General features: G+C 39.5%; 2 protein-coding genes across 8 annotated transcripts in view; both read right to left on the bottom strand.

Annotated features, from left to right (window-relative positions):
• Positions 1–221: 221 nt before the first annotated feature.
• LOC120741049 (poly(U)-binding-splicing factor PUF60-like) lies at positions 222–10238 on the bottom strand. Of its 7 annotated transcripts, none has more exons than XM_040043659.1 (12): positions 10119–10226; positions 9475–9571; positions 9171–9266; positions 6787–6876; positions 6192–6242; positions 4870–5031; positions 4690–4782; positions 3016–3229; positions 2698–2930; positions 2104–2218; positions 715–962; positions 222–627 (listed from the first exon to the last, which is right to left on the bottom strand). In XM_040043659.1, the coding sequence occupies exons 3-12, from the start codon at positions 9246–9248 to the stop codon at positions 328–330; spliced, it is 1584 nt and encodes a 527-aa protein (XP_039899593.1). In that variant the 5' UTR covers positions 9249–9266; positions 9475–9571; positions 10119–10226; the 3' UTR covers positions 222–327. The 7 variants fall into 7 exon arrangements, with proteins under 7 accessions (XP_039899593.1, XP_039899592.1, XP_039899588.1 ...); XM_040043658.1 differs by having other exon boundaries at positions 10060–10189; XM_040043654.1 differs by lacking the exon at positions 9475–9571 and having other exon boundaries at positions 10119–10238.
• A 3383-nt stretch (positions 10239–13621) lies between these two features.
• The window catches only part of LOC120741050 (nuclear receptor-binding protein 2-like), a 42732-nt gene continuing 32880 nt past the window's right edge, over positions 13622–23473 (bottom strand). Inside the window, exons 2-18 of the mRNA XM_040043661.1 lie at positions 21761–21883; positions 21089–21190; positions 20911–21000; positions 20496–20536; positions 20315–20409; positions 19608–19631; positions 19424–19510; positions 18789–18844; positions 18610–18705; positions 18227–18359; positions 18040–18142; positions 17891–17941; positions 17680–17815; positions 16839–16892; positions 16605–16668; positions 16056–16111; positions 13622–15895 (exon numbers count right to left, since the gene is read on the bottom strand). Coding sequence (XP_039899595.1) covers positions 15809–15895; positions 16056–16111; positions 16605–16668; positions 16839–16892; positions 17680–17815; positions 17891–17941; positions 18040–18142; positions 18227–18359; positions 18610–18705; positions 18789–18844; positions 19424–19510; positions 19608–19631; positions 20315–20409; positions 20496–20536; positions 20911–21000; positions 21089–21190; positions 21761–21883 — 1398 coding nt within the window. The 3' untranslated portion in view covers positions 13622–15808. The remainder of the gene's footprint in view (positions 15896–16055; positions 16112–16604; positions 16669–16838; positions 16893–17679; positions 17816–17890; positions 17942–18039; positions 18143–18226; positions 18360–18609; positions 18706–18788; positions 18845–19423; positions 19511–19607; positions 19632–20314; positions 20410–20495; positions 20537–20910; positions 21001–21088; positions 21191–21760; positions 21884–23473) is intronic.

Here is a 23473-nt window from a genome sequence, read left to right as displayed (position 1 = left end):
AATTTTTTCTTTTAAACTTTTACCAGATTGGATTACAAAAATTCAAAACTTGCACCAAAAGGGAGTCTTCACAGATCACAAAGCAAAAATAAAGAAAAAAAAAAAGAAAAAAAAAATGACACAGAAATATCTTAATGAATCTCCCAAATGGAGCCTTTAACATTAATATCAACAGCAATTTTAAAAAACAAAAACAAAAAAACAAAAACAAAGAGGAGACCATAATAGGTTTCAGAGGCCCGCATCTTTAGCTGCAGTGACTGTGGCTGAGATGGGTTTGGGGCGACAGTTATGGGAGATGGGTGCTGGTGAGCCATTTCCGACACTTTACGCAGAGAGGTCACTGCTGTTGAAACGGTCTTGGTCATACACTTCGGCGACAACTTTGCGACCCCCGAACCAGCGGTCGTTGAGTGCCTGGATAGCTTTGTTCATCTCAGAGGCCATGGAAAACTCTACAAAGATTTTGACAATGATATCTGCATCCTCCTCTTCTCCTTGCTTTTCCTGGTATATGATGACTCTGTTCACGGAGCCGAACTTCCCGCACTCTTCCGTCACCTCGCCCTCCAGGTCATCATCAATATCCTCTGGTCCGACCATATTTCGAAGCACCATCACTGTGGACTGCAGAGTAGAAGGACAGGAATAAAGTAAACACAAGTGATGATAAGGAAGTAAATAAGTGTTCCTAGATTAAAAAAATAAAATCACCTCTGATTTTCGAAGCAGTTTCTGCATCACCATGTGTCTCGCACTGCTGCCTGAGATGCTCATGTGCTCCTGATCACTCAGCATCTCCTGCCCTGTACCATCCTGAAGCGTCTCTTCTTTCTCCTCTTTCTTCTCTTGTTGGTTGGAGCCACCAGCCTGATTAGACAGCACTGGCGGTGACGCGAGCACGGGGTTCACAAGACCGACCTGGGGAACCATTGGTATGGTAGGACGCACTGGAGTCACACCTTTTCAGGGAAGGCAGACACAGTCAGTGACAATGGGCAGGTCCACAGTACAACTATTAGTCCTGGATAAGACAATCCCATCATCTATAACATCAACTCAACGTCAAAAATATCAACCAGAAAAACTCACAAACAAAAAATTACACACAGTACCAAGTCACCAGGGTAGATGTCAGACTAATTGAATTTGACTAATGAAAATGTGGTTCATTTATTGAAATTTCTACCACAAAATTAGTGCTGTCGGCGTTAATCTCGTTAAAATGAAGTTAACCCCATAAATTTCAGTTAGCGAGTTAGGGCAGATCACCCCGTGCGTGGGGCTGGACGGCGTCAATGAGCTAACCGCGCTAACACGTTGACGCTAACCCGCTAACGGAGATTTGCTGCGTTAATGCGGTTATGGTGTTAACATCATTTTAATGAGATTAATGCTGACATCACTACACAAAATCCATCATTTGAAAATTTAACGCGCCGTTCTCCTTTAGTCCACTTGATTGAAGGAGCTTCAACCCCTTATTTTTTGTGACTGCTGTAACAGAGTCATTTATACAGGAATACTTCCTGTTTAAATTAGGGTCTTATTTGTATTATGAAATGTATTAGATCATCTGTTAAAGAAAACAAAAACCCTATGAATTATTATAGCCGTTTCACCCTTTCATCCATCAGTTTTAAAATATTTTATGCAGAAAAGCTCAGAGCTCAAAATACTTAAAATGCCCAATTAGGAGGTCACAAACGACCTCACAATTTTCCATTATCCATATTACACCAATGAGCCAATTCCTGTAAAGTATAAAAAGTTATAGGAGAAACAGATTAATAAATTCATGGCAGGAAATACTGTCATGACTAAAAATATTACAACGGCACAAATAAACAAGGCTGATGCCACTGGGTCACTTGAAGTTCAAGTGTAGGTGAGACATGAAGTCACTAAGATAACTCTCACAGGAAAGCAAGTTTACAGCCACTTCTGATTTTCTCATTTTCCAGATGCCATGCAGTTAAAAGTGTTCAAACTAACAGTGTGTTCACTGTCTTTAAAGCTGTATGTTTTTAACAGCACAACTAAGTTAAATTAAAACCATTTCTTTAGCACAAAAAGAGGACTTGCTCATGTCTTGGTGCATACCTGTGATGACCCCTGGTGCCTGGGCAGCCATAACAGCCTGAGGTATTCCCATTTGCTGACTGAGAAGTTGAGGTGCAGTTAACGCTCCTAAGACTGACGCGCCAGCTACAGCCTCCTTAAAAGAGGGGGGGCCGAAGACATTAGGCAAAGGAAACACACAGAACACAACACAAGGCAGCACAGTCAACAATCACACAACATGGCAAACAATCAACTCAACATTGCCTCTCTTCAATGAGAATCGAGGTTACAAAGTAATTAAGTATTCTTAGCAAGTCAAAAATATCTAAGCAGTGATGCTAAACTTTTAAAATTATGACATTATACAAGGAAGAGCTTTGCTAATCAGTAAAGGTGAGGAACTTTCACCACTCAGGTTAACATATATACAGCATATAAAAACAAATGAGTCTTTCACCGTGTTTATAGGTTCTGTTTGAGTTTTGAAGACGTCAAACTGCATTAAGATAAGGTTACATTTTTAATTTTTAATAATACCAATAATAAACTGACAACAAAGTGGCCTTCTCTAACTATAAATGCTAATGTTATCTGTACTGGTGTCATAGCTAGCTAGTTCTGTGTCATATTTACCTGGAAGGCCATTAAATCCCTTTGGAAGGGATTCATACTTGCCTGGGCTGTTATTTTAGCAGTGGCTGCCGCTGCAGCCACAGCTGCAGCAGGTGGCAAACCACCTGGGGTCGTGGGGGTCAGTAAGGGCATGGGAGGCGTTACTGCTTTGCCCACCCGCAGGTACTGACCACCCAGGTCAAACAGGTTCATAGAAGACACGGCGTCCAGGGCTGACTGAGGCTTCTCATACTCTGTAAAGGAAATAAAAACCGCAGTTAGTAGCAGATTTATAGCAACACGAAGGTACAAGAGAATGCGACACCCCCCCAAGCTCACCAATGAAGCCAAAGCCTCTGTGTCGCCCTGTGGTGGGGTCTCTGGCTAACGTGCATGACTTGATCCTTCCAAAGGCCTCAAACACACTCTTGATGTCGTCATCTGACAGATCAGGGTGGACGGACGCCACGTAGATCCTGTTATAAGCACGCGCCTCTTCTGCCAGCTGGTCGATGATGGGTTGCGCCTGACCGATGTTACTTGGCCGCCCAACCTATAGCACAGATCAAACCACCAGGGCTACTGAGTAAAGCCTTTACTGCATTACCTGAGAACGCACCTACCACAAAGCTCTATGTCCCTGCAAGGCTTACTTTCACCAGCCACCAAGCTCAGTCAAAGCCACTCGTCTCCTCTAATAAGTGTTTTTTAAATTACAAAACACTATAGCATTTTCCCAACAGGAGAAAATTTCAAGGATAAAATACTGATTACATTAATCATTAGACAAAAGAATAACCAAATCAAACTTCTCTCTCTCTCTCTCTCTCTCTTTCTTTCTTTAAAAGCCAGATATTACAAAAAGACATCTACTAGCTGAGGATCAATAATTAAAAAGAACCTGACTATAAGGGTGTCAAATATCAACTCATTTACAATGCAAATCCGGTCCTGTAAATAGCTGTAATACTATTATAGAGAAACTACACTTTGTATTAAAAACACAACATTTCTGCAGTCTGAACTAGTGGCTAAAGGAACGCATTGAATATTTGGTGCTAGCGCTGCACAGACTCTCCTTTGCAAAAGAACTGAGCTCCCCGAGTAAGACGAGCGTCTGAGGGAGACTAGGATCTGTACTACAGATGGGGCGGCCAAGTAACACCAACCAGACGCAACCCATCATCAGCAGTCCATGGGCACAGAGCGATGTTATTTGCTGCTAGGCATCCCACTGGTCACTTGGTCACTAACACAAGCCTTGATGGCATCATGGAAGGCCAACACACACTTGCGCACTGACACACACAAAAAACAAACAAACAAAAAAACTACACACGCATCTTCATTCATACAACACGCACCTGAAAATTAACAAAAACACAAGCACAATCACAAATTAGTGTTTTCACTTAAATAAAGTGACTGAGATTATACATTTAAGCAATTTTGCATATCAGGACTTCATATTCCTAATGGCAGGAAGTAATCTAAATACCAGTAGGGTTCCCACCAGTGTATTACCCGACCGGCGGGCCATCAGTCCTAAAAACAGCTTGGGAAAAAACTATGAAGTTATGAAAGAATAAAAAAATAAAATAAACACATGGAAATGTTGAGTCTCGATACACTTTTACCTGTTCACTTATAACTAGGGTTGCAACAATACAATCAGACATTGGTCTGTTCCAGACCTGTTCTTCATGAAGGAAGCTAACAGTAAAGCCAAACACCCTTCTTTCCCTGCAAGTTTTTTTTGCTTAACTGCAACATATATATGCATTAAAATAAAAAAAATGTCTGGATATGGATAACCATGTGTATCGATAAGAGGAGCAGTATTTCTTGTCTTGCTTTCTGAATGTTTTAAAATATTCATAACGATACTGCTGTATAGCTACTGGATCTTAACAGCTTTTATGACAGAAATCCTGCCCAGGTGTATCCAACTATTCAAACTCTGTCCACATGATCTTAAGCACTTAAAAGATGTTTTTTTCCACACCAACATACCTTAATGTTTCGTCCTCCCAGCATGACTGAGTTCATCTGCTCCAGGGCCAGCTGAGCAGCCTCTGGTACATCATACTCCACAAAGGCAAATCCCTGCATTGTCAGACAAAGGTCAAGAATAACCTGCACACACTTTCTTTGCAATCTACGCCACGTCTCAAGTCAAAGTTCAGCACTGACCTTGTGTTTCATTGTAACCGAATCCCAAGACATGTCAATGCTCTTGATTGGACCAAACGGGGCAAAAGCCTGTCTGATGGTGTCCTCACCAAGCTCATAGTATATGGAGCCCACATACACCCGACACATGATCGCTAGAGCGCGCTGCCTCTGAGCTGCCACCTACCAACCAAGGGAAACAAGACATAATAAGCATTAGAGAGTAAAAGAAAGGAGGAGAAACAAACACACATACACACACACAGAAAGAATATATGTGTATTTTCTACTGTGCTTGCTTTCCCCAAAATTGTTAGAGGCCAATTCCAAGTAAAGGGGGGTCTGGACAGGTAAATAGGGTAATAATGGGATACTGCAATGGACAGAACTTTGTGGGAAAAATATTAACATTTATAAAAAGAAAACAAAAACAAAAAAACACTGATGTCATCAGAGGCGATTACAGTATGTCCTCTATTCTGTTACTACTGAACAGACATATGGAGGAAAACACATTGATGTGATTGACATGCACAGCCCTCACAAAAATTTTGGCTTCAGTAACTGACCTGTAGTCCGGGGATGCAAGTAAGGTAACAAAAGTAATCGTGGAGTTCAAACGAAATCCATACAAAGTCTTGATGAAAGCATTTGAAACTTTCTTCTCAAGTCTAAGGTGAGGGGCGCTTTAATCCCTGAAAGCTGCTCTGTTTTACTGACGCCTTTACTGCTTCTCTTAACTTTCACTGTGTCACCAACAAAAATAAGTTCGTAAAGTATAACATCGAGGGAAGATGACTTGTTCATTTAACAGAAAAAAAGAGCTTGACTTTGAGATGGCCAAAAAATAGCCCTGTCCCACAATTTCTCTCATTTTGGTCCATTAAAGGGATTGCTATCCCTCTTTTGTCCCATGCCAAGAGCTTTGCTTTTTTTTGTTTTGTAAAATGAGCAAATGCATATTTTTCAAAAAGACGTGACTTTTCTCACATTTACAAACCTCCAATAAAGTCCTATAAAAGCCATTTAAAGTGTTTTAAACAGCCTTTTTTCTATCTTCTTCTTTAAAAAAATAATAAAAAATACACAAACAAAATATCCCACTGCAACGCAAGAAAGCAAAGGAAGCGCTTCGACAATTAACAACAGTCAGTCATCTCAGAAGAGATTGCAGTAAAGTCGCAGGTACGTTAGGTGTAGAAAGCCATGTTTTCTTATAAAATATGCATTCTTTGGTTAGGAAAAAAGGCAGGGACTGTTGCTATTGCAACAGTAAAAGAAGGGTAACAGTCCTTTCCATTGGGAATGCGCACAGAAAAAAAAAAATTTAATAATCTATTGACCGATTGTAAAGGTGAGAGAGGATCTCCAAAGCCCATTGTCACTGCTGCCATCTGAAAGACAGTAAAGATGAAAAAAGTGCTGAAAAGTAGGTTAGATATCCCTTAGCTTTGCTTTTCTTTCTTTCTTTTTTTTTTTTAAAAAGGTCATTGCTTTGCTAAATAGACAAAAGCAGTAAGGCTTACACTATAATCAGACCCTCCCTCTAAACAATATACAGAGAGGATTTACCTCCTTTAGCTAAATTATAGCTCACCACACAGCAATAAACAAATACAAGCAAGTTCCCTTTAAAAGTGCAAAGCATTTAACATGATAACCAAAGCCTTCATGATGATCGTCTCCATCTGAAAGAGAACAAAAGGCAAAAGCAAAGGGCAAAAGGTCTACACATGCGTTCTTTTTCACAGCACGTGGTAGAAGAAAGGCAAGACTTCCCAAAGAGCTAAGCCCAAACCGACTTGTGACAGTAGAGATGGCTGAATTACCAGTGCGAGAAAAGACTATGATATTCTGTCTACAGTCAAGACTCACAGGTGACACATGCACAACAAAGATTTTGTTTGGCACATTACCAGATAGTTTCACACATCTCACCTGGAGGTTGGTGAGCTGTTGCTGCTGATGGGCGATGGTCTGCTTCACCAACACACTCTTAATACTTTGCTCCATGGCATACTTCTTAGCCTGGGAGAGGAGAAGCGAAATTACATGTAAATTCCACAGATGAATAAAAGATCAGTTCATCTATGTGACACGGCATGCAAAAACTAGGCTAAAATCCAAACTTTCATTTAATCCTACATTTTTAAAAAGTATAATAAGAGGAAAAAACAAAAAAACCCAAAACAAAACAGGATTTCCCATATAATAATAAACTAATTATTTGCAGTTTATGCATTAGAAACAGTTGAATAACTGCAGGTTTTGGGAGATATTTGCAGATGGTGCAGTTAAGATAAATACTTGAAATGCTGGAAAGTCTGGTTGTTCTTGATGTTTCATTGTTCATTGGCATATTTGACTTCTAGAAACTTCTTTTTGCAAATTTTAGTCAGATTTGGGGATGTAATAGTTTCATCCACCCACATAAAAGCTACTTTTTCTACTTTCAGTCTTGGATATTAATATGCATACAGTTAAAAAGCACATTAAACACTTTGGTATCGGCCATCTGTAGCTCTTTCAGACACACCTTTACATTACAGCCACTATTTCCTATAAGTAACTACAGGAACCCTTAGTAAAAGAGAGCCAATAACAGGTGTATCACTTAAAGTCTGACTGCATACTGCTTGATCTTGAAACTGCAGCAAAATCAATGGCTCCTATCTGATGTGCCTTAAGATTTCAGGTAGATTGGCACATGTTTAACCATGAAGAACAACAGCTGTAACTTCATTAATATCTTATTTAAAATTAGCCAAAAGAAGAAGACTGACATTCCTTTAAGAACCAACAGGATCTGACTTGAGTCATTAAACTAAAACCTAATTCATTACAGGTCTTTTGGTGTATTGTGGTTTGTCCCATAAAGTTTGTAGCACTGTCTGAATTCAGTCATGTTAACAGACAGATGAAGCCCACATGGTAACGCATTCAACATCTGAAAGGGGCTTCTAATCCCCTACTAAAAGTTATGAAAGGAGGGTTTTATATATATGTGACATAAAAGAAATAAAAGTATTGCAAGTAGACATATCCCTGTGCTCAATGTGGTATATTTGAGGTAACTTTAAAAACAAAAATCTAAAATTTTCATAACCAGTGTTAATAAATTTCAAATTAATAGCACATTACCTGTTGCTAACTGCAAGTTACTGGTTTGGTTTAATAACTGGTTTATGGCAAGTTTCACATGAAAAGAAACGTTACAGAAGTAAAGAGGCTGTTAAACATTAGAAGATTAAGGCCAAGAATGACGTGTTCTTCCTCAATAAAAATGATAACACAACAGCAGTAAAGAATTAAGTTAAAAATTAATTATAGTATTTTCTGCTACTCCCGTCCACTAACTTTTATTTGACAAAGTGATAAAGATGATGAATTAAGAACAAGATGAAAATAAAACTCTGATGCAAGCTGACAGCAGCGACCTCATCTCTATGTCACAGCGACGGCACCATGCAGCGATGAGTCTAGGGGGTGTAATGAACTATTTAAAAGCTGAAGTGATTGATTACTTTGCAGATGAGGTTTTGTTTCCTTTTGTGCCTGTAAAAATATATTTAAAGGGCCAGTAAATCTAGTTCAGGGGGCGAGTAGTGGAAAAGGAAAAACAACATTGGACTAGGCCTTTTCCATAGTATATGATCTGGGATAACACGGGTTTAAAATTTTCCACAATATTAAAAAAAAAAAAAAAAAAAGTGTCATATCGCAATATGATTGCTGTACAAATGTCATTCATTTATGCGCCTCGCAATGTAACAATCTGACAAATCAAACATGCAGCACTATCTGCTGTTTGACCCCTTGTGAATATGGAAATTGAAAAATGGAAATTACTGATGCAGTTCCATTGCGGAAAAGGATAGCTTTAAACAGCTGGTTAAAAAGCTCGACCAAAGATACACCCCAGACAGAAAATATTTTTCACTTTTATTATGTGCCAATATTGTGCAGCTCCTGATGAGTTACAAGATTAAGTTCCTTTAGTTATTGTTAAAATATGGAGTTCAGCAGTTATTTTATTTTCTACTTTTGTGCTTACATTTGACTTATGCTGTGTCATTACTGTTGCACTATAATGCTGCCACTGGCACCTTGTTTCAATAGATTCACGCTTCAAATGAGGAAGTGTGTCATCAGTGACTGCAGCTTCATTGGAAAAGAAGAATGAAAAATACACAGCTTTTGTTTCTTTCATCATAAGAACCAGTACTGCAAAAATTGTGATTTAATTTTGAGGCTCTAGCGCCCACCCCTACATCGGACATTTGTTTATAACATGATCACTAGCAGATAGTTTAACGTCTTACCCTCTGAAGTGCCTCCTGCTGCTCTGGGGTGAGAGGCGGCAGGCCAAGCTTGGAGCCCGTGCCCTGTCCATTCTCCATCGTCAGAGCTTCACCACCCTGCAGTCGAGAGAACAGAGCACTTTAAACAAAACACTGAGAAACAAGAGCGTAAACCCCTGCACGTGCACACTGTTCATTCGCACTTAATTTCAATGAGAAATTACATCATCTCAAAATGAACAGGATATCGCTAAATAGGTCAACATTTAAAGGACATACACCCGGATTTTTTTTTAAAGCAGGCGGGACTGGATGGGCTCCTTACCTACGCAACCCGCTAATCGCTGGGTCCACCAGACTGAGGCGGAAAAGCCCCCAAGGGGATGAGCACTGATGGGGAAGCTTTAACAAGTCAACAATTTCTAGGGGAAATAAAAAACGTCTTCAGACTAACAATAACAAAAGCAGGGCGCTAGCATCATTTTACAATGAACTCCATCTATAAGCAGCCGTCTTTGATCAGATCTTTAGTGAGCCAGGGTAATGCGCATGAACGCTAGCCTCGCGTTGTGTATACGTTAGCTGAGTGAAGTAGTAGTAAGTGGGCTAAAGTTCAACCTTTCCCTAAGAACTTTTTAACTGAGGAATATATAAATCTTAACTGCAACCTCTTTGTTGCACTTGGATGACCTTACAACGGCACAATCAGTACAAGAAGCTCCGCATTGATTAGCAAGGCCTGGTCTCTATTCAGATAGCGTTATCTTTGCTGCTAGCTGATATTAGCTAATGCTAGGCATTCATTGCTATGGCGCGTGAATTAATCTGCACGTTCTCCACAAGGATACGCCGTCAAATTTAAAGAACACACGGTGCACCTAAATACTAAGATACATCGCATTTTACTTACGTAGCGACCGCTACAGCTGAAATCTGTTAATGTGCCTCTTTATCAAGGAAATTATTTACCGCAGTGTCCGTAACTGCCATGAAGCACACCTTCTCGGAGAGGCCCGCACACGTCAACGCTCGCGAGAATTGCATATTTTCAATGAAAGATATCGCGAGAACACTATTTCTCGCGATGTTGGGGGGGCGGGAGTTAATGCGCATTTTTATCCATGCAACCTTCAGGCTATATTTATTATTCTGTGACATTATTTATAATTTCATGTATCATATCATTCCAATTGTGTCGTTTTTAATCAATTACTCTAGCTAGATAGCACTAGAATGACCAGATCCCAGAAAACCTAGAGAATAAACACTATTTTGCCAGTCCTGTATATCCAGGTTAGAGGACTGACATTCAATGTGTAAGGGTCAAATCACTATCTCCTTAAATTAAACACAATAAACATAATTTGTAATTTTATTTTCTTTAAAAAAAAAAATTCTTATACACTCCTGCACTTATATTACACTAACTGTTACATCAGTTGCTTCTCTGTCCGATGATCTATCCGGTAAACCTTTAGGCAGGAGCACCCAGAGAGCTGGCCAGCCAGGCAAGATAAACTTTACTCGTCACAGCGAGACTTCTTCCCTGTCTCTGTGAGTCCCTGCATCCTTAAATGTCTCCAGTTGTCCTGAGTTCCCTCTGACTGTCTCCTTGGTGCATTTAAACCCCTGTTCCTCCCTGTCCTCGTCATCTGTTGTCTTCATCTCCGTTATCAGTCATCATCATTTTACCATCTCTGTGCAAATCTGCAGATTTCTTTATTAAAGCATAAGATTCTTAAATTCATCAAGTCTCTCTCTGCCTGGGTCCTCGTCACAAAACATGACATCATTGTTTTGTACATTTTAACACAATCCCAATCCCCACATTTGTGAAAGAAAAGCAAAACACTTTTTTTAAAGTCTGTAACAAAACCATCAAATCTGATAAAGGTTATTTAAATGCTGCAAAAGAAGAATGGATTGGAATAAAAAAACAAACACATCGTGACCTTAATTACTGGGGGAAAATGATGAATGATGATCATAGTGAGTAAGAAGTAAACTGAGTGCATATTTTGGACAGAGATTCACTTTTAATATGTATGTATAATACAATAGATACATAAAAATTCACTCCAAAAATAGAGTCCTTGAAATGTACAAAATATTGATAAAAAAAATAATTATAAAAATGGAGGCAACTTTGCCTATGGTACAATGTATACAATGTATGAAAAGATCTTTACTGCAGATACTACTATGGCTCTGCAGATTTATTTTTTTTTCTTTTCTTTTAACCTATGTCGCCTCACCTTGAGATTGGCAAATCACTTTTGGTGGTCAACTCTCTCAAGCAGTTTACAGTTTCTGTTTTGCCTGTCACTATTCCCTCTCTGTTTCCTTACCTGGTTCTTCCTGACCTTGTTCTTTCTCCTCACGTTCCCCTCTTTCCTCTCTCCCTCTTTGGACTGACAATCATACACAAATAGATTGTATTCAGTTGGATGAAAAAATTACATTGATATGAAAAAAAAAAAACTATTAAGATCACTCTCCTCTCTCAGTGTACTTTCAAACAAAAGGCAAATAACCAAACCACATGTACATCTAATAAAAGATATAAATATTGAAACACTGATCCAACATTATACTTTATTGACGGATCATTTGATCTTACACTTTTACCTGAATGTTGCTCCGGGGTTTAATATCGGCACATATGACAAAATAACCAGCTTCTCTCATTCCATTTCAAACAGGACAGTGGCAACAACAGCAGCCTACGGACAATTTTAAGTTTTAGATTTTAAATAAGCTATATAAATTTCAATGGGAGCAACAGGACGGTCAAATGTCGCTGATTTTACTACACGAGGACGAATTGTATTGTAGCAAACATCGTCGGAGAACACGTTTTCAACACTGCAGGTTACCTGGGTGTAATGCTTTTCAGCTAAAAAGAAACATGGTCTGACTCCTACCTAACTATATAAAGAGTAACTGAAGGTTATATGCAGCTAATATGTCCTGTTTTAAGCCAGGCACTTCCACCTCCGCTCCGCTGTGTCTCAGCCACCATGGCAGAAAGGGCGCTAAAGCAGTGTTGCCAACTCCTCAGTAAGGAAAATCGCCATTGGTTGTACTAAAAGTCGATAAATTACGTCATCGCCTAATTGGCATAATTGGACATGTAAATGTAATTGTAACCTACGTTGTTGGAGAGAGAAATAACATCGTGGAAGAGACATAAAGTGAGTAAAAAATGTCCTAAATGCATTTAGAATTTATTTAGAACTACAAATTAAATTTGTTTTAGCAATTATTGTTTTATAATGTCACAATTCCAACCCTGCTCCTGTATCCGGGCTTGGACCGGCAAAAGTGACCCGAAATTGGCACTCTGGTGTAGTTACTTTGTGTGTGTGGGTGTGTGTTTATAAGTAGTTTTAAACCTTGTGATCCACAAAACAGCATAACAGTAAAAGAAGAACTGACTGGTTACAGACAGTGCGGGAGCAGCGGCTTCGCTCATGCGCGAGTCATTTGCAGTTTGGACGCATAGGTGCGAATGTCTGCTGCAGTGTTGCCAACTTAGCGACTTTGTCGCTATATTTAGCGAGTTTTCAGACCCCCTTAGCGACTTTTTTTTTCTAAAAAGCGACTAGCGACAAATCTGGCGACTTTTTCTGGTGTTATTGGAGACTTATTTATGACGACTTTTTGACGTGAAAGCGGGTATCGCTTTTACTCTCAAAAAGCAGCGGGTGCTGCCGTGGGTACCTCGCAGCTGGGGGAGGACTATCCTCCGCCTGTGAGCACTTTGGCACGGGTGAGGTGCCTATGGCAGCACCGCTGAGCAATAGGCGTTTTCACGTCAAAAACGTCGCCATAAATAAGTCACCAATAACACTTTTTATATTTTTAGTAGTGTGTCACACAAACAACAAATATTGTCAAAAAAAAGTAAGAAATCTTTGGGGGTGCTTTGATTTTGCTAAACTCGCCCTGCCTTTAGGTTTCACTAGGGATATATCCGTAGATCAGTGTAGCTTAGTGATGGTAAATTTGATTCTTTTTACTGAATCGAGTTTTAATGAGTCACTCACCAAAGTGAATCGGAGTTTTGAGTCATTTGGGTCACTGAATTTCAGCATTTATTTTCTAATCTTTGCTCACTATTCATATAAAAACTTTAACTATTAAACAGACAACAGATAAAACCCTTGCAACCTAACAGCTAAAAACATTTGTAATTACTTTAGTCAAAAATTATACACTGAATGAGTTAAAATTAGAGTAACATGATTGAATTTAGCAACAATGTTAAAAACGTCACTACCACAAATCTGTTATTCTTAATAAATCATATTGCATCCTGATATTATGCATATAAAATGTTTTGTACTCTGTCTTAACGTGTCATGTCAACCCAAGACACTACATAAATACTAAATTAAATTCACCATTCCTCGTTCCTTATTTAAATAATTTTTTGGTAATGCATGCATGGAAACATCAAAACACACGCAGCATATTACATCTTGTTTATTGTCATGTATTTAATTGCAGTAGCTACAATATTTACCAAAGGTTTAAGTAGAACACATCCGAAGGCAAGTTTTATTCAACAGAGTCACAGAAATAAAAAAAGAAGAAGTCATTTGACGTAAAATAAGACTGATATGGAAGGGTTTGTTTTTTTTCCATGTTTGCACAGTCTAAACATTCATTTTCATGGTCAGGTCCTCTCTGGAACTGAACTGTGACTGACAAAGGCAAAATGCAGTTCTGGACGGTTGCAGGCTTTTAAGACATGCAGCTTACTAGGATCAAACAAGAGCAATAGTGGCACTGCTTTGTGTTGTCCAACATACGCCTCTTTTGATAGCCACAAACAAATATGTACACCACAGCCTGTAGCAGGTGACTGTCTGGGAGGCTTCAGGGCTCCTGTCTTCAGAGACATACTGATAAGTAGGCTCGACACAGAGTATAGTAAGTATTGTAGGCAATGACTGTACAGCAGTGTAACTGTTATGAAACTGCAACCTCACAAACCCATAAAACAAATGACGCAGAGCTATGTAAAACGTGACAACAGTATTTTGCTGATGATCACTACTGTTTTTTTACTACAGTTTTATTAAGGAGTAATCCACCCAAATGGCAGCTTTTTATGTTTCAGAGACCAGGTTCTTGATAAAAAAAAAAAAAAAAATAAAAAAAAAAATCAGGCACTGATGCACAGCCAGCTCTATTTTTGTCTTTGTGTGGGTTGCAGTGCCATCGTTTTCACATTTCACACCAGAACTGTGTGAAATAAAACTAGAGTAGATGGGGTTCTGGGAAATAAAAACATGCAAAGGAAAATAATTCAGTTTCTCATCACCTGCTGTAACATCTGGAGTCCATGAAAACCTCACAGGAAAAACAAATTCTAATGATTTGGGTGGATTTCACCTTTGAAAGATCTACGGAAATATTTACAAAACAAAATTCATGTACTAATATTTTCAAATGGTTTGGGAAATACAATAATAGTAACTATAGCAGGAATATTAATAAACAAAATGGCAATTTTTTAATAATTCATTTTAACATCAGATAGTCACAGCTTTGCTCCTGTTTAAGTAAGACTACGCTTTCAAATCACACGTAGATTTATTCCAATTTTTGTACACAGGCTACTAATATTGACGGCAGCAGAGACCATAACCATCTTATCCATAAGTCCAATAAAAAAGGCTGCAGCTCTTAATCAAGCTTCCATTACTCAGCCTCGACTTCCTCTTCACTTCCACACAGGCTGAATTTGTGGACTAATAATAAAGAATTGCAAAGTTGATCTTGTTTTAAGACTAAAGTCAACCTGAACGTGTTAATTGCTAAGTTGTGGGTGATGCCATTTCACTGCCATAACAGGCACTTTGCAAGTCTTTGGCTTTCACGGTGGAAAACCTGTAAGAGCACTACAGGCTAAAACAGAGAGGCATCATCTCATTACTTATCACCTCATTCAGGCGTGGCATGTTTAGCTGTGTGGAGATAGCATTCAGTCGGAGAGTACAGTGAGGTGTGTCACTTTGAAGGTGTAGAACAAAGAAAAATAAAGATTTGTGCAATGCATGTACTGTTCACAGTTAAACAGAAGAAAAAAAAGTCAGCTGAATGGGTATCAACAGTGCACATAAGACGGAATCTTAAATTCCCTAAAACTCTTGTGAACTGAAGGTTCTGGCTTGTGAGGGAGAGGGAGGTTTAATCAGCAATAAAAGTGTGCAAATGAGGCTTTGAGGAACAAAATGTCTGTTTGTATGTAGTAGTATGTAGTTGCTGCATCTGTGAGTATAACATATCTGCTCTGGATAGTGGCATTATGGAAAACCTAAGATTGTAAGATATCTTAAGGCATGATAGCCCTTTTAGGCAGGGAGTTTGTCAATCTTCCTCTGCTCTGTGGGGTTGCTGGACGCAGCCGTGATTCCTCTGGTCCTCCAGCCAGAGGTGCCTTCTCACTGAGATGATTTACTGTCTGTCAAGGTGCAGCATCCATCTGTGTTTGTCCCTTTTTTTATTTCCCATTGGGTCAGCTCCCTGTGCTTCCTCAGGTCCACGGCTGTCTCGTCCTACCCGCTGCCCTCTCTTGCTCTCTCTCCATCTGAGTGATCAATGCCCCGGGACCCTCCATCTGGGCCAGAGCCTGTCGGGACCCCTCCTCACTGCGTGCTCCCAGAAGCGAGTGCTCGGACCCGGTGTTGTTTGATGGCATTCTCCAGGAACCCCGCCACCTTCTCACTGTCCTCCTACAAAGCCACCAAGATGCAGGTCAAAGTTTATTTGGGAAAAAAAGTGTTAAAACTCTTCAAAAAACAAAAGATAAAAGAAAAGAAAAAAAGAATAAATTACTGCTGTACTTGTTCCCAGATCATTAAAATGTAAAAACAAAGAAGCTTCTCCGTCTACCTCATTTATGAAGGCGTAGTGAACAAGTTCACTGGCGAGGTCTTTGGAGGTGTCAGCTGAAAGTTTCATACAAAATAATTCAGTTAGAAAAATATACAAGAAAAATAAAACAACAGGTGTCTTTTTTCAAATAAAAAGACAAAACGGTTATCCAGATCAATCTATACAAACAAGTGCTTTAAATGGACTTATAGTATCAATTTAAAAGTCCCACGTCGCCTTGTTCTTAAGTTATCGTATTCACAAATCATGACAATAACCCATCAGCAATTTATGTCTGATGGGTTAAAACAAACAAACAAACAAAAAAAAACAACATAAATAAATATGTCAAACTGATTCACTGCCTCACATGGAAATTCATTAGAGTGAGTTATGAAGTTGATCTGGCTATTACATTTGTTTATGTTTGTTAGTTGGATCACTCTGAAAGTAATGGACAAATCTGCATGAAAACTGCAACCAGATGTGAAGTTTGGGCTTGAATCAATCTGGATGATGATCTAGGAACACTCACACCGTTGTGATACTTCAGAAATGTCAACTTACTTGGAAGGATGTCGCAGCTGAGCTGCCTGTGAAGTTTATCATCCATCTTCAGAAACAAAGAGAGCTAAGGAGACACCAAAAGGCTCAATTAAAGTCAAGCTGAATTCATATGTATTCATTCTGACTGACTGAAATGCAGAGCTGCTAAAGCAACGCTGCAGTAGGATTCATCTTTAAGGAGCCCAGGTTTTTACACTGAAATGGGCAAAGTACCTGTAACACTATGTGACTCACATGAGTTTTGGTCCCTTCTTCATTTGACTCCAAATTACAGTGCATCTGAACTACCTGCAATGACAACAGAGTAAGAAGCACTGAAACGTGAAGGCAAAGCAACGTATTAAATATTTCAAGTGTTTGGAGTGATAATAAATAGTTATTATTACAATAATAGAGAGACATGCATAGACACGTGCATGTGCTTATCCTACACAAGTGACACACACAACAACTTAAAGGGCAGCAGAAAGCTTTTGTAATCAAACTTTTGCTAACACTTTCCCAACATATCTGGCACTGATACACGTGATGCTAAGCAGGGACACCATCTAAGGTAATAACCTAAAACATAATAAACTAGACATTTATCATTGATATTCAGATAGGCTCATGCTCATATGCTGTGCTCTGAAATAATGAAAAGTAATCTTAATCAAAGACACACAAGGTGATACTGTCACACCGTGATGTGACAGTGTTTTGCAGGTCTGAGCTGCTGTTCACATAAGCGCAATGTCTAACACTGCCCTGTTGCTTAATTTGGTTAATTTAAAAAGTTGCTCCTGATGCATTCCTAGTATTGGATTTAAATGCAAGCAGTCAGCTCTGATTCACAGTGAGACCTCTCAGTCCAAAATTTGTTCCCCTTCAAAGCTGACTGCATGGAGACGGTCTCACTGAAATCAGATGCGGGCAACAACAAATATGAGGAGATTTCCATGTGTAAATATCTCACGTGTTGCAACATCCCAGACATACTGCTGAAAGTCTACTGTAAACACAGAGTCATTCTCTAGAGATGTAGCCAGCAAGTCTGTGCATTTAACACTACTGTTGTTCAATCTAAGGTGCCGACCTTCCTTGTCTCTGTCTCCTGGGGTTCACGAGTCGGCGTCTTGACCGTTTCAACCTGCTCCTGAGACAAGGAGAGCGCTCGAGGGACGGGGTGAGGCCGCGTTGAGGCAAAATTCATCAATGGGTAGATTCCATTCCTGAAGAGACAAAAGGCCAAAATGTTAAACTTGAGAAAGTAAACTGAGAAAGTAAAGCACTGCAGTAACACTTACTTGACATCCTCTAGAAACTTGTCAAGTTCCAATGAGGACACGTGGGAATACCTGCAGAGGGGACACAAAAGAGAACAGAGAGCAATGATCTTGACTTGTCATGCTTTCTGGCAGACAGCGGAAGATTCGAGGTGGGTATAAGATTTTACTTGAGCTGAACTCCCTGTCTGTCTTCATGTTTAATCTCTGCCATGACAGCATTGGGGTAAAATGACTTGGTTTTCTCCTCCACACAGTTCTCTGGAAGCAAGTCTGTAGATGCATCACAAGTGTGGCCGTTACTAAAGAAATCTGATGCACACAAGTAGCTGCAGTGCACATAAGAGAGAAACTCACACTGGTTGTTGATGAGGCAATGGGCGGCGAGCAGTTTGAGCGAGTGGACCTCGAACAAGACTCGGTGGAACAAGAGGTCGTGAGCTGTAGGACGGAGCTTGGAGTCGTGATGCAAACAAGACTGGGTGAACTCCTGCAGGAGCAATAAGGAAGTAAATCCAACACATAACCATGCAACTGTAAAGTGTGACCCAGTTTCCTGAGCATCACTGTGTTCTTTTTGGCATATTTAATTGACGGAGCCCTGCTGTGAGGTCTGAATAAACCTAGAGGGATGGCAGTGTGAGTAAGCGTTGCTAGAGTAGTGCAGGACACTTTGTCTTTTCTACATGTTTCTGCAGCTGTTCTTGCATTTCAGGGCATAAAGTATTTTTGAGACTTACTCTCATGAGAGGGTCTTCCAGAGATTGACCTGCATTGACTATGGCCTCCTTGGACACAGCACTATCTCCATTGGCCTGGATCTCCAGCACAGCCATCTGTAAGGGTACAAATAATCTGTCAAGAAAAACAGCCACACACACAGAAAGATGGAAATCCAGCAGATTTACTTCTCTTTTACCTCCAGAGCACAGATTCCAAAGGAGAAAATGTCTATGGCGTAACCATCTTCGCCAGCTGGAAATGATTGAAGAGAAGCAGGGTAAGAGGAGGGTAAAAATAGGAAAACTTAACGAAAAAGCTTACCCCGAATTAAAAAGGTAGCAATGTGCAATCAAAAAAAAAAAATCAATTTGAAAAGGGGAAGAAGGTAAACAGTTTATCCTCATTACAAAGGGATTAATCTATCCTTTTGTCTTTTTGGCAGCTTCAAAATAGGTACAAACAATCTACTAAATGTCTTGAAGTAATTTGTGTCTCATCCATTTCACTTTGGCAGCACTAATTCCAACGTTTACCTCATTATCTACAATAATTACAGACAACAGGTCACAAAATACCCAGAGCTATCTGATAGAAGGCCCGTTTGGTGCTTCTGGCATACAGATTACTGACAACTAGTCTTTTTCTCAGCGGTTCCCATTTCATACAACGTGCAAATATCTTCATGTGTAGTAACTGAGGTCTGGAGCTACATTAAACTGTGAACATAAAGACTGAATTTTTACTCTGCAGGTCAAACAGTCAGGTAGGAATCAATGTAGACCGATTAAATAAAAGCAACGTCACAGAAAGCTGGATGGAAATGCCACTTACCTCCGTATTCTGGAGCAAAGAAATGAAGATTTCTCTGCTCGTCGCGATGTTGCCTCGCTTTGCTGTGAACACTTGCATCTGGGAAAACTGGCAAGAGAAGGCAGAGCACAAATATATTAGATATTAAATATTAGATAAAACTAATGAATTGATATTAAACCACTAAACAAAAAAGGTCCCTTACCATTAACAAATAGCCGATGCCACACTGTGGGAAGAGAGTTAATACAATTTAGATATTCATTCTGCTTAATGCCATGAAAATAAAATTTTAATTGATTTTCTACTTTACTGTACTGTTATTTAGTGTAAGATAAGGTGTATGTGTCCCTTTGACTGACTATGCTAAAACATAATACAGGAATAACTGCTGTGACTTGTGTTTAGAGCAGTGCCCTCCTGATTATCCACTGAAACTCGCTGATTCAGACCCTGTAAGGACCTTGAAAAACTTTTTCTGTACCTAAAGTTGTTTGATTATTGTGGTATGACCAATCTAACTTAAAGAACACGTGGAGATCGAGGAGATTTCAAAGCCATGAGCTGTACCGGAAGTATTAAAATGTACTTATGCTGGAAATGGTTTTGACACAGAAGAAAGTAATAGTTAAGATGAATCTGGTATTAAAATGTGGGAAAGATTCGACCTGGTTACAGCCCTACATGACACTAAACCTCAAAGTTTGGTGTTTTTCAGTCCTAAAAATCAAATGTTCATATCTCCTGTGCTTTAGAAGTTATGAGGGTTTAGCTGGAAAAAAATAGTACGAATATTAAGGAGGAAAATTCACTTTAGAGGCTTCATTAGTCATAATAAAGTTATTGTACAAAAAAAGAAAACCAGCTGATCGACTATTTGCAGTAACATTAAAGTCCCTGCTGGGAGCAGACCTGAGCCAATCTTGATGAGGCTATTGTGCTGGATGAAGATGGTGTCACAAGTCAGGTTTCCATGGATTATCGGTGGATCGCAAGAGTGCAGATAACTGCCAGCAAACAATAAAGCATGTTATTAATGCTCACACTGAGATAACAGACACGATTACATCACACAGAACAAATAAGTCAGTACCTAAGCGCAGAGAGAATCTGTGTGCACCATGTCTTCCAGGCCTGAAACGAAGGGGAACAGAGAAAGATGAAGAGCTACACCTCTAAACTAACAGACACGAGTAATATGGAAACATATGCACTGTCATAAAATGCACTAATTTCATATGTGCATGAAAATACCAAAAGCGAATTAAAGTTAAATAACATTAACTTTATCTACAATTTATTTTAAAGAAGGAAGATATTGTGAATAAACCTCATGAATATTTTAAATCCACCAGGTTAGGATAAGATGCATGTCTGAGCAGACTGAGCGGTGTCGTGTTACGTAATCTCTAATCCTGCTGGAAAAATGGATCTGAATAGCGATGGGACTGCAGTACCCTGAGCTGCCAACGTGAGACTCAGTATGTGACCAGAGTAAAAACACTGACCTTCACATTCATAGTCTTGTGGTTTTTCTTGGTTTTCTTCAGGAACTGCTTGAGGCTGCCTGACGACATGTATTCAGTGATGAATATAACCTGTGTGCCACAGACAGAGGAGAGAAAAACCTGTTCATGCACCAGCGTTTGTGTGCGTGAAAAAGAGGAAGCAAGTTGAAAACCTTACTCGAGCCTGGCTCTCCTTCATGTCCAGCCAGTACTTGTGGAACTTGACAATGTTGGGGTGTTGGACCTGCATCAGGTTCTCAAACATCTCCTTGATCTTCTCCTAAACATCACACATCAGAGATAGTTCACATCTAAAAACGTTAGTCTATCACACTATTAGAAAATCAATCAGGAACACTTTAACAATTTATAATTCAAGTGGTTTGTAAGCAGTAATAACGAAAATCACCCGAGTGGTTTAAAGTTCAGGAATTTTTATATTTGCTGGTGTTTATCTGTCCCTTCAAGGTCTCTTGTGAGGATAAATATGACTTTATCAATTCCCTTGATCAGTTTTCTGAATGGAAAAAAAAAGGCCTACACAGCTTTGTCAGCGCCAGTCCAGCTGTTTAAGTGTTGACCCCCTAAGAAACAGCAAAAAACTGTGGAAAAAAAGCCAAAAGGTCCACTGCCATGAGTTCAACGTCAGTCTTGCAACATCAACAGTGAGGAAAACACCCCCGCAAGCAGTGATAAAAGGAAGGTAAGAGCTTAAAGATATATGACCGGTGTCTATATATAACAGTAAATCTTCCAGCTTCATCCAGGCTTTTTAGTTAACAAATCAATAAATAGAACCAGAATTTAATTTGCAGACCTTGTAGTTAAAGGTTTATATGAGTTTGGGTACCTCTTGTGCTTTAAAGACTTTCTTGTCTAAGAAGAGTACTTCATTCCACACCACCTCCACTCCTTCCTCCGTGTCCATGGCCAAAGAGGCACTTTCCACACCTGGAACATTACCTTGACTGACCTGCAGGGGGCAAACAGAAACACATACGGGACTTAATGTAACGCAACAGCTAATATTAATTTATCGTTCTACACAATTTACCACAACAATAATTAAGTTTTTTTGACACTTGGAACAGAAGAAAAAGCTGTTAACACAACATGAATATACTGTCAAACTATAAAGTTATTATGGAAAGTGAATAGATAACAAACAGCTGCCTGTTTACACAACAGGAAGACATCCAAGAAAACATCACCGAAACCACAGACTGCATGAAACAAGGACGTAGCTTGAAGGTTGGAACAATGAAGGCAAGTCTCTTAAATCTATCCGAAGACCTCTAGGTGGCGATAGTTGTGGAAAAAAGACTTCCAGTTCAGTAGACGTCTAAAGGAACGCTGGCTTTCTCTCCTGACCTCTGTAAACACTCTCCTGCGAGGTTTTTTCATTTATTTTAGGTCTATTTGGTAAATCGTTGTCATACTGTAAGAACAAAATGCAAGAAAATTAAAATATTATATTTAAATCAAGAATAAATTTTTTTTCTCCGCTTTTGGTCTCTACCAACTCCAGTGTGTTTAACTGAGCTTAACTTTTTCTCCCTGCTATTGTTTGCTGAACAAATACCATGAAAAAATAGTTTTTGTTAAAATTTGGCAATAAAAGCTATCAATAAAAATAATAAAAATACTCTTTTACAGATTTGTAGCCATTGTTAAAACAGACAATCGCTATAGCTGCCAGGTGGGAATTCACATTCTGTGCTATTGTTTCCAATACACAAAAAAACCCAATGTTAGACGAGCATGAGATCATGCTGGCGTCCCTGAGCGATGCACAGCTTATTATTCTCTGTAATATATAAAAAAAACAAAGGAGCAGAGCGTTATCAAGCCCTCCCTAAAATATTCAGCTACAGAAAAGCAGGGCTGAAATGATTAGACTTCACCCCCTGCTGAGTCTATAATATCTACTAAAAGCCCCATAACACAGTCGCAGAATTATGTCACTGACAGCTCCATTGATAAAAAGGCGAATCGGGGTGTCTGGGTTAAAGAGAGTGCAGTACTAAGCAAATTCAGTTTTCATTCCATTAATGCATTCATCAGTCAGGACAGATGGGAGTTAATTCCCTCAACTGAGGCCAAGATAAATGCAGACAGGCCGGCTATAACGTGATGAACGGTATAGACATCCGAGAGGATGCGGAGCAGCTTGTGCGAAAAGAGAAGAGATAGATTAAAGGTAGACAGACGGAAAGAAATGAAGGGATTGTGCACGAGGGATTTACAGAGATGAGACGCATGCCACAAGATGGAGGAGGTGGCATCAAAGCTCCAAGAAATACACAGGGAAAAAAAAAATGAAGGGGAGTGGAATGGAAAGAGGAGGCAGAGACTGGCAGAAGCAGACAGCCTGCAGCTCTGTCACTGCATGAGGTGGCAACGGAGGCAAAGGGTTCATCACAGGATATTGCTGCCTTGGCTGGGAAGACCTGATTTAACCTCCTGCTATGTTTTTAATGCAGCAGCGGCGCTGGTGCAGGGAGTGGAAACGCTGCACTGGGTTTAAAGTCCAGTGCAACAAGCACGATGCAGGATCCACAGT

This window comes from Simochromis diagramma, unplaced genomic scaffold (genome assembly GCF_900408965.1).
Source record: "Simochromis diagramma unplaced genomic scaffold, fSimDia1.1 OVJJ01000602.1, whole genome shotgun sequence".
Lineage (NCBI taxonomy): Eukaryota > Metazoa > Chordata > Actinopteri > Cichliformes > Cichlidae > Simochromis > Simochromis diagramma.
The sequence above is the reverse complement of the archived record's forward strand: the minus strand, read 5'-3'. Positions and strand labels throughout refer to the sequence as shown.